Source organism: Myxocyprinus asiaticus, chromosome 14 (genome assembly GCF_019703515.2).
Source record: "Myxocyprinus asiaticus isolate MX2 ecotype Aquarium Trade chromosome 14, UBuf_Myxa_2, whole genome shotgun sequence".
Lineage (NCBI taxonomy): Eukaryota > Metazoa > Chordata > Actinopteri > Cypriniformes > Catostomidae > Myxocyprinus > Myxocyprinus asiaticus.
In genome coordinates this window covers 41,819,288-41,831,142 of record NC_059357.1, presented here as the reverse complement: position 1 = coordinate 41,831,142, position 11,855 = coordinate 41,819,288, and the positions used below count along the sequence as shown (strand labels likewise).

The 11,855-nt window shown below is 36.9% G+C and overlaps 1 protein-coding gene across 1 annotated transcript in view; it reads right to left on the bottom strand.

Annotated features, from left to right (window-relative positions):
- Positions 1-2,430: 2,430 nt before the first annotated feature.
- Positions 2,431-11,855, bottom strand: part of LOC127451194 (cytoplasmic phosphatidylinositol transfer protein 1-like) — a 125,115-nt gene continuing 115,690 nt past the window's right edge. Inside the window, exons 7-9 of the mRNA XM_051715690.1 lie at positions 7,704-7,859; positions 7,261-7,324; positions 2,431-3,992 (exon numbers count right to left, since the gene is read on the bottom strand). Of these exons, the coding sequence (XP_051571650.1) occupies positions 3,679-3,992; positions 7,261-7,324; positions 7,704-7,859 (534 nt within the window). The 3' untranslated portion in view covers positions 2,431-3,678. The remainder of the gene's footprint in view (positions 3,993-7,260; positions 7,325-7,703; positions 7,860-11,855) is intronic.

Below are 11,855 nucleotides of genomic sequence, written 5' to 3'. Positions count from 1 at the left end.
ATATTACAGAATCCCAAGAATGACCCATTTAAGTTAAAAAAAAAAAATAAGCAGTGGAATAGAGAAATTTTTCCAGTTCAAAAAAGTAAAAAAAATAAGTAAATACAATATATTATATATGTGAAATAAGTTAAAAGTTAATCATATTTTATTTAAGAATTTACATAATGTAAGTGGTGTTCCCACAATGTGTAAACACTAGAAGCACTTTTATGAAAAACACTTAAGTACTTTCACAGGCTAAAGGTTGTGTGTTGAGGGGGTAGCTACAGACCAAACAGTGTTTCCAAAAAGTGTTTCCCCTAAGAAATATGCAAAAAAATAAAAAATAGTAATTTTTTTAGAGCAAATAGTTTTCCCAAAAACTGATGTCCTCATATGTGGACAGTGGGAATAAGTTTTAATTAATATTAAATATTAAATAATACCAAGCTATAGAAAGTCAGATTTTTTTTTCATCAAATTATTTGTTTCCAGGAGTGTTGGTTATTCATGTTTTTGATGTTACAGACATTACATCAGAAATGAGCATAATTCATTCTGATCCAAGTAATGGCCAGCATCATCCAATCACTGCCAACCATGTTAAAATAAAATTATACATTATAAATTCTGAATCTATGTACTGATTACCATTAACACATGTCTGCCAAACATGTTGAGTGGTCCAAACATCATCTGCAGCCTGAAACTGAACTTTTGATAGGAAGTTTGGATTGAATGCACTTGGCATTACAGGAAATCTAAAGGATGCTCCCTTGCTCCCTATTTAGTGAATGACTTAACCTCCAGAGTGCTGTCTGTCAGCACTGGTCTCAGAACAGTTCGAAATGCACCTTATTTTCATCCTAACTCCATATAAAGCCTCTGATAGCAACATTTTCCAGCTTTTAGTTGCATCCATTGATTCTCAATGTGAAAATGCACAGTGTATATAGGATATTTTAAGGAAAATGAGCTTGTAGTCCACGTACGTGGTCATTGTGTTTAACAGTGTGCTGTTACGCAATAAATCTATGAAATTTTTAAAATGGCAAATCGGATGAAACTAGAGACTCTAATCTTTTGACTCAAACAGGTTTTAATTTAAAAATGTAATGAGGTTTCTTACCAGATGTAGTTTTGTTGCCGTTTCTCCCAAAGACAAACTCAGCTGAGATAAGCGCCATGTTGTTTGGTCACATGACTCCATACATTGAAAGTTTAACCCTTTAAAGACAGCCTATAGAGTCTCCTGACCTGAGATCAGTAAGTTTAAATTGAATGAATTTATGCTTAGCCTATATTGAAGCCAAAACGTAATGCCCATGCATGTGGACACGGGGTCTCAGGAGGTTAAAGTAAAACCACTGACAAAACAGCATACCAGCCATAGATAAATATACTTTTTAAATTCTAGAATTAATTCTTCAATTGTAGTGTGACCTTGAATGAAATGAGAAATTAGATAAAACAATACAGTATGGTTGGTTTACTGTAAGATTGATGAGTCTGTTTAATGTAAATGCCAATCTGTTAAAATACTATTTATTTCAATAATAAAATTGGACACTGTCTTTCGAGGTATTCATTTTAGGTTATGAATATGTCAAAATTTCCTCATCATTTAAGTTGACATTAACCCTTATGCGACCTTCGGGACATTTTTTCTCTTTTTCATTTTTGTTTTTTCTATCATTTTGGCTGTGTTAATGCCAACGGCATACATTTTGCCAAAGGTGTGTATTTTTGGGGGAAATTTTGATATTTCAACCTCAGTTCTATAATACATCTATAATACACTGTGTACACAAAATAGTTACACTCAGGACCTTAAGGACAAAAACGTCCCCATTGAAACTGCAATATTTGATCCCAGTGCCATTAAAGCATAAAATCATGAATTATATGATATTATGCTTTCATTCCCGAGCCCTGGCTTCAAAATTTAAATGTTTTATATTTTCCACCAGATGGCAGCATTTTTCTCATGTTTAGCCTATGGAGCAAATACATGCTTTTCCCCTATTTTCTGTTTGCTGTATTATAGAGCACTGCAGTCCAGTTGAATAAATGATGCAGCTAAAATTGTGTGGGTGTGTTGGTATGGATGTCAGAGTGTGTTTTGTATGTGTGTATTGAGAAATGTGTGTGTGTAAAAAACAACATTGGCATTATATAAACAAACTGGCATTTGAAGGGATTAAATCCTGAAAATGAATGAATATTTGGTAGTTATGATCAGGACAGATGTTGGTTAAAAAAAAAACTTCTTGAAAGTGGAAAATAATATTAATATATAATTTTATTATGGCAGTTTTTTGACGTGGACATTTTTGTCCTCAAAGAACCTCTGAGTAACTTTTTTTTTATTGATGCACAAGGGTTAAATACTAAATTACTATTAAATATTTAAAAAATAGACTTCCCTTCATTGCAACTGGCTTTAGTCAAGTTTGATTTGTGCTGAATAAATGCATGCATGCCATTCAGTTAAAATGGCCTTAAGATGTCATAAGGGTAAGAGTAATTGCATCTAAATTATTAAAGATATGAAAGCTGCTATGATCCATGTTATATAATTTGACACTCAGCACACATAGATTTTCAAAGACATAAGTCTGTAAGCATGTTAGCCTTGTTATCCATGTGTCATTTAAGCATAGATAATATCGTATTTAGCATAAATTCCAAATAATAGGTTTGGTGGAGTTTGAATGAAATAGAAATCCCAATAGATAGAAAATGCTTTAATTTCACAATGGCAATTGACATTAAAAGCATGATTTCCCAAGATTTGGCATGTGCATCTCTGAATCCTTTAGAAAAGTGATAGATATGCAGATATGCATGAACCAGCAAGTGTACAAGAGCATTTCAGCAGCAGCAAACATTCCTTAGAGCTTGCAGATTATACATCAACCTAGTTATCAAGCATTCAATGAGGACTTCATTTATATTCACAGATAATAATGCATCACATAAAACCAAACCATTAACATGTAAAGAACAGAATACTTCATTAATAATCTTACACTGCAGATGCTCCTCAAACAAATATATTATGAATATGAAACTATGTACAGACCAAGAAAAAGTACTGAGTCAGTAAAATTAGTATCTGCTGGTTTTCCATTTAAAAGTGGATGGGAATGGGAAGGGTCAAAGTTCAAGACAAGAGCATGGCTGCTATCAAATTGACCTCTACATTCTTAGAAATGATGAGAAGTTTACAGTACATGCCAAACACAGATTATTTTTGAGTAAGAAGTCCAGAGGCCTGAGGATAAAGTCACGTTAACATAATATCACAACTGAAATATTGAAAAATGACCAATAAATACATCACTACAACAAAACAACAGTGGCTACAAATCCTTCTCCATATTCAACATTCGCATCAATGGCTCAGCAGTAGGAAAAATAAAACTTCAAAATAAAGCGTCAGCACTGTTTATCAATGGGACAACTCCTGAGATTTTATTAACAGTAGTCTGTAATATTTGTGGTAGTCAAAATGCACTTTTTGGCCACACTCCCAGTGTAAAACATGAGGTTGCACAGGTTGGAAAGCCACTCTGTTTGTGTTTTGGAAACTGCACATCTCTCTCAATGTTTAAAGAGAGATTAATTCAGCTCATGTCTAAAAGACACATTACCAGGGAGTGTTTTCAAAAAACTGAGGCTCAGCACTGTGGTTTACTCAGGCTGTGGTGAGCTCGAACCCCAGGAAAAGAGATTGGGAAAGCGGAAGGCAGAGTCTCTTCGAGCCGGGTCAGGTAGAGTGAGGGCCTCTGGCGCAGACTTCTTCCGGGGTCTGTCCTTTGGCACAGAGAGGAAGTCTGGGGCCTCTGTGGAAAGGGGCGTAGAGGGAGCGCTGGATGGGCCGCTGCGGGTGCAGGCCGGAAGGGGCGTCTCGTTGATGGCAATAGCCGGGGGAAAGGTTCCCAGCTTCTTATTGGTGGCTTCCTGAGTGGCTCGTTCATACTCTCTCACCTCCTCCATTGTCATGTCTATAAAAGAACATTCAAAGACTTTTCTATCAGGGTTTTGCCAAATTGAGAACTCAAGAATTAAATGAGAACTGTCTCCTTTTCAATTTATGAGTTGAAATATATATATTCGCTATATCGCGGAAAACGTTAAAGTCTCCGTATACGTAAATCAGGCATATGAGGTATCAATTGAAAGCTTAGAATCTGAAGTTTTCAGAGATAACTATCACTTCTGCATTCATGTTACTTAAAGGTGCATTCAGTAATTTGGGGCTAATTTAAAACGTTTTACACATTAATGAATGAATTGTGTTTTTGTGAACAGTGATCTGAATGGTGTACATGAGATGAAGACTGTACTCATAATAGTTTTCTATAAGTAGTGCTTTATTATACGTACATGGTGTGGGTCACCCCTTCAATGTGTTTCACCATGTTGAAATTACATGACCCGCGGTGTTTCACTAAACGTCGAAGAAGAGAATCCTTGCGCTTATTGGCTGCCACCCATGTTGATACGCTTGGCTATGCTTATGTAGCACAAGCTTTGTTGTTTGGTGATGCGAAGAGCGAAAAGAACACAATGGAACATACTTATTTATCGTGCTTTAGCAGCAGAGACAACAGGAGATTCAGTAGCTGTACTGCCGAAGAAGCAAAAAAGGTCTGAAGCAAGAAGACAGAAAGACTAGCAAAGGCAAAAACTAGAGTAAACATCGGTATGGCAAACACAAGGTGGAAGGATTTGATGTGGGGGCCCCCCTGGATAGTATCAGTGGAATTTACTAATGGAAAACTCAAACTGAAGTTTCCCTCAAACCTTTTAAAATGACGTGTGTAGTCCACGTATGTTAGTAATGGACAGTTTTCAGCCGTGTTCACAAATGCAACAGGAAAGCAACGTGTAATGTTATTTTCTTTATCATCACAGCTATAGTAAGGGGTGCCCATATACTGCACCTCCACCTCTATGAAATAGCACACGTCTTCATTCATTTACTAGCTTGGCACAGCGATTGTTGTGGATTTTGTGTAAACCATAACTTTGGTTGCTTGGAAACATAAAAAGTTCTTCAAATACAGTATTCATGGTAAATGCTAAATTTGATCATCAAAAACAATTCTAATCTTTCCTTTACCATGACATTCTGTATTGCTAGATAATTGAGGTTTATTTTACACTAAGCAGTTCTCTAATAAAGGTAATAACTGTCTTTAGAAATAATGTGAAACCTATACAGTCTCCAAAGATTATTGATATGAGGGACAATAATAATCTGTCCTTAACAGTAGAAGCATGTTCACTTGATTTCTGACATTTGTTTTTAGGCAATTATATTATAGGAGTCATAAATAACTTTCGAAATTACCGACATTTTCCAGATGCAAATGATATTCCAAAGCTGACAAGGGCAGCAGAGATGATCATGCTGATCCACGTCAAAAGATGTCAGTATAGCATCTAACACCACTGTCACATCAGTACTTAAAGTACATGAAGAAGAGCAATGCTAACACTAGCTAGGGAACTACTGAATGCCCCTTTAAAATAACAAAATAAAATTAGCCCCCCACCCCCAGAGGTAATGTGTTAGAAATATTAATATGAAAATAAAAGTCTTTCACATAGCACATGGACAAGTCATATATCAAATGAAAGCTCTCATTCTCAGGAATTATTTTTTTGCACTAATACCACAGTTTGAAAGATTTTCAAAAGAATCACTAAGTGAAATATGATTTCTTTAAGTCATCAAATACAAACGTCTCTTTTATGCTCCGATAACTGCTGCTGTAAGCCCCAAATAGCTAAAAACTTTATATTTGCTTTTACCTTAGGAAGTTAGCCATCGTTTACTTGTCTGTGAGCTTGCTCAGCTGAATAATCCAATGTTATAACTTACATATCCAGAACAAAATATGCCATCCAGAAGGAAAAGCATTTTCAAATCATAAGAAAATATGTTTTTATTGATGATAAAAAAATGTATACCATCGCAAAGGGGAGGATCCCAGCTTTCTAATGACACCTAGATTGAGCTTCTAGTCCACTGAGAGACTAAGATATTTAATGAAACAACAAGGGTGGTACTTGACCTGAAAATTAGACTGAATGTCTATGGACGAGCACATCTGTGAGGGCTAAAATGCGTTTAGGGCGCCACCTACATTTCAGATCTGTGCATTGTGATGGAAAGTGATGGAGAAAAAAAAAAAAAAACTCTAGTGCTTTCTGCCATCTAGTGGAATAAAATTAGACTTTTCAAAGTGAGGTAGAGTGAACAGAACCAGAATTACATGTTTTCTCTGAAAAATGAGACCAATTTTTTGCAGTTAGTCCAAAGTATGTGTGAATGGTGAGCTTTTAAATTAGAGTGTGAAAAATGCACCAGAGTTTAAGGAGTTAAAATATTAAACTGAACAGAGATTTAGCGGCGCCCATAGCCAGTCCTGGCGGCACCCAGTTTGGGAACAACTGGTTTTGACAATACAAAAAGGGGCTTTAGAAGGCAATACATAATTTTTTTCCATATCATTGAACCATTTGGCGACTGAATTAGTCAATCTGTCCTATGTATATTCATTATAATGGCTTTTCTAAGGATGCATCAATGTACACATGCGTCAAATGGACGCTTCTGGAGTGTCTCACTGTCACGCAACTGTTACGTTGCATCATAAACAGCGTTTTAAGGACACTGTGTCAAGTTAAACATACTTTGAAACTTAGAAAAACAGAACACGAATGCGTCCTCATCTTGAGCTGTCTGCTGTTGTTAAGTGTGGTTTGCTGCCTTTCCAGCTGTGCATTGCATGTACAGCTGCACTTGTGCTTACTGCCCCCTGCTGACTGGGACTCTGACTATTATTTACTGTATATCCTCTAATTTATTTGGAAATACCCCATTTATTTTGTATTTGATAACATGTAATTCATACTAAAAAATGAAACATATTGAGTTGAATTAATTCAGATACATTTATTCAGATCTTAAGTTTAATTCTGAATGCTGTGCAGCACAGCTTTCTAAGTTCTAAACTAATGCAAATAAAATAAAATCAAGCCTTCATGACTGAATTTGTTCAAGAAAGGTGTCATCTTATCAGGCTGTTCTAGGGCCTCTATGCTCTCAGCTATGGATCATCCACTGGCATCAGTGAGGTTTGTTAGTCATGACTCTGCGAGTCAACACAAATAGAAACAGATATAAAGTTTAAGAGATGAATAGGCTGTAATCTGAAGGGAACACTGTGAACAAGACCGCTTAGTCAATGTCAAACCTACCAATCCACTCATCAACCCAGGTGAAGGCCTGTCTGTGACCCAGCAACAACACGTCCCTCACCACCTAGAGAATGAGAGGGACAGTTACAGATATATGGTGACCATGACTTAGCTTTTTTTTTTGGATATTTTGCTTCCTTTCAAACAAACATACAGTACTCCTAACTCTAACCCCAGCCCTAAAATCGAGGGGAAATTATAAATTGATAAGGATTTTTGGAAGCCCCAATCACAGAACTAAGCCTAACCCAAACTAATTGAAAGGAATATTGTTCTAGGACCAACAAGGGTGTTTATTCAGGAACATGCCCTACTTGTCAAAATCATGGTAAGCACAGATAAATGAAGAGATCTATCTATAAACAAAATGACTGCAAGTTTGGGAAAAAGGGGGCTCATCTGGGATATGCAAGTGACATATGATATGACTTTTATGATATGACCTTTTGCACAAACTGCTCCACACGGGTCTGCAATCCCCACACCTCGAACTTGACTGTCACTAGCTTGTAGGAGCACATGATAGGGTCCTGGGTGTCTCTCCAGTCCTCCTGCAGCATACCTCGTTCTGTCTTCTCTGATTTAAAGAGTCGTGGGTCCTAAAGTGGACAAACAAACCAGATATGTTTAAAACATGGTGAATACAGATTATAGGATATGGGCAGCTGACATTAAATACTTTTGGAAAGTTGACATGCTATAGTCCATTTAAAACCATTTCAAACAGCATTTTGCTAATTCTTCTTAAAATATTTTGCAAGCAGCTTTATAACCTCAAATTATTTGGGAGACTAAATGAAATATTAGTACTTTTAAAAATGCATTTGTCACACCAAAAGGGCCATTTAAAGGTGCACTCAATAATTTTGTATGTCATCTTGGACTTACATTGACACCTAGTGGCATGGATACAGAATCATTCAAACACAACTGTTTTCAGTTACTGATGTCATTATAGAAAAGCACTATTCACAGTCAGCCATGATTAATTTAATCCATGAGTGAAAGTGTCCAATAGCAGGGCGATTAATGAGATTAAGCAAGTAGTTTTCAGCTGGTCATGTGATCCTAACATGGCGCCACTGCTCCATGTAGAATAAAACAGCTTTTATAAGGTTACTGATATGACTGGAGACCTCATTTTATGTGAGTGGTCATGATTTTATACATATTTTTCAAAATTATGTTACCACCACATTCTACCATCAATCCTCACGGCAAAGGGCATCACAGGAACCGTACTCCGCTGGTTCGAGTCTTACCTTACAGGTAGGGTATCTTGGAGGGGACCGATGTCCAAGTCTCACCAACTAGCTACTGGGGTACCTTAGGGTTCAGTGGTTGGACCCCTTCTCTTCTCCATATACATGTCATCACTGGGATCTGTCATTTAGGTACATGGTTTTTCCTATCATTGCTATGCCGCTGACACGCAACTCTACCTCTCATTTCAGCTTGATGATCCTACGATAGCTACATGGATCTCAGCCTGCCTGGGAGCCTGCAACTGGTCTTCATCAAGCCCGAGAGAGTGAACATCACGCCTCTCTTCATTGAACTGCACTGGCTGCCAAATGGTTGCTCGTGTTAAGTTCAAGGCATTGATGGTTGCTTACAGAACAACCAATGGCTCCTCCCCCCCCACAATCAACACTCAATACATCAGGTCTATGTTCCCTCAAGAAGCTTACGATCAGCGGGCGAACAGCGCCTCGTGGTGCCATCTCACAGAACCACAAAATCACTTTCCCCAGACTTTTACTTTGACTGTGCCCTGCTGTTGGAATGACCTGACAAATTCCACCTGAGCAGCTGTTTCTCTGGCCTCTTTCAAAAAACATCTAAAGACACAGCTCTTCAGTGAACACTTGACCCTACCCTACTAATGCACTCTCTGCTTCAAAAAACAAAAACAAAAAAAAAAACATTCCTTGCTATGTGTCTCCAAGCAATTTTGAAACTTGTATTACAGCACATTACCTACTGCCTACTGTCTCCTTTAGGATGAATCGCTTCTATTGTTCTCCTTATTTGTAAGTCGCTTTGGATAAAAGCATCTGCCTAAATGAATAAATGTAAAATTACAATTAATTTCTTTAGTAGTTAAACTTTTTTAATGAGAAAAAGAATGACTGAGTGCACATTTAAAATTAACTTGAAAATGGTGCATCACTTAAAAGAAATTATGACCAGTTATAGGACCCAAGATATACACAAGATATCCTTGAATGTGCAGTATAAATTTTAACCCAAAATCTTGGGCAATGGACACGTTATCTGTCGTCAACCCATATACATTCTTCTAGGATGCCTCATTTTGGCCTTTTTGCTACTTCATATTCTTATTCATAGCAAAGTATAAAGAAGACAAGAGATCATAGGAAGAAAAGTGGGATTGGGAAATGATGCATGGTGGACTTGAACTTACATGAAAAGATCTTAAATTCAATGTGTCAGAACAAATGTGCTAATCAGGCCAAATTAGTTGGACCATAGCTCAGATGCCTCATCATATACTGTAGGGGTTAAACTATAAATATTGTAGCAATTCACCTTCCGGTTCCAGTCTAATAGAGAAGACTTCGGCTCTTTTATCTGTAAGGTCATCCCTCCTTACGTTATCCTTTCTATACAAAACAAATATATCTATCTAGGACTTTTAATTTTGAAGGGACTGAGCAGATGCATGTGCACACATGAACTGTTTTCACCCACACACACATCCACACCCACCCACCCACCCACGCACGCACGCACGCACACACACACGCACACACACCAGTTATTGTCCTTGATGTTAGTTTCATTGGTCTGTCAATTTATTCTGGTAACTTTGTCTAAATATTTAATGTTGAGTGAGAACATTACAAGAGCTGGAGCTGTTTTTTCTAATTTTTTTCTAAGCGCTGCTGGGCCAGATCCTCAGATATCAGTCGGGTGCTGCCAGAAAAAGATAAGACTGCACTTCTTTTATCTGTCTATCCTTACCTTCAGTGTTGGGTAAGTTACTCTAAAAAAATTTTTTTTATTAATTACTAACTACTAATTACATTTTCTACAGTGTAAATAGATTACTGTACTAATTACTCTTTCTGAAATGTAATTGCATTACTTATTACTAATTACTTTCTAAAACCCTGATCAACCTCGACCAGATGAAAAATACAAGGACAGATATAAAACTGTCCTTTTAATTCTTTCAAATACAGTTGGTGTGGTTGTTTCAAGGATGGTTGTGACCATAATGCTCTATTTTGGTCTCGTCACTCCAAATTGCAGTGTGCCAGAAGCTGTGAGGCGTGTCAAGGTGTTGTCGGGCATATTGTAACCGGGCTTTTTTGTGGCATTGGCTTCTTTCTGGCAACTCTTCCATGCAGCTCATTTTTGTTCAAGTAATGTCGTATTGTGCTCCTTGAAACAACCACACCGTCTTTTTCCAGAGCAGCCTGTATTTCTCATGAGGTTACCTGTGGGTTTTTCTTTGTATCCCAAACAATTCTTCTGGCAGTTGTGGCTGAAATCTTTCTTGGTCTACCTGACCTTGGCTTGGTATCAAGAGATCCCCGAATTTTCCACTTCTTAATAAGTGATTGAACAGTACTGACTGGCATTTTCAAGGCTTTGGATATCTTTTTATATCCTTTTCCATCTTTATAAAGTTCCATTACCTTGTTACGCAGGTCTTTTGACAGTTCTTTTCTGCTCCCCATGGCTCAGTATCTAGCCTGCTCAGTGCATCCACATGAGAGCTAACAAACTCATTGACTATTTATACACAGACACTAATTGCAATTTTAAAAGCCACAGGTGTGGGAAATTAACCTTTAATTCCCATTTAAACCTGTCTGTGTCACCTTGTGTGTCTGTAACAAGGCCAAACATTCAAGGGTATGAGAACTTTTGATCAGGACCATTTGGGTGATTTCTGTTATCATTATGATTTAAAAAGGAGCCAAACAACTATGTGATAATAAATGGCTTCATATGATCACTATCCTTAAATAAAAGACATGATCAGTCATATTTTCAAAATCGATGCCAAAATTTCATGATTTCTGTCAAGGTATGCAAACCTTTGAGCACAACTGTAAATCATATAAAATCAAATAAATTATTTATGAACTGGCCAAATAATTAAAGGGGGCAGAGTTAAATTAGAAAACATAGAATTTAACATTAGACGTTAAATTTAAATTTTAAATTCACTATTGTTTTATATAGAATTGTTCTAGAGTCTATACAGTATTTAATGTAATTACATCAGAAGTAACTCAAATTACTGAAAAATTAAGAGTAATCCCTTACTTTTTTCCAATGAAAAAGTATTTTAATTACAGTAATTAATAACTTGGTAATGCATTACACCCAACACTGCTTACCTCTGTAGGAGGAGAGAGTGAGTGTGTGTCTATGAAAGTGAATTATTGCAGCAGTACAGTGGAGAGGTGATTCTGAGTCTCACGTGTATCCAGTGGAGAGCTCAACAGGGCCTCTTTAATAATTCAGTACTGGCTCAAAAATAAGCCACAGTTCCTTGTTTTTTCTTCCTGGGAGAAATACACCCATTTCAACCAGCAAAATCCCATCAGCACTAA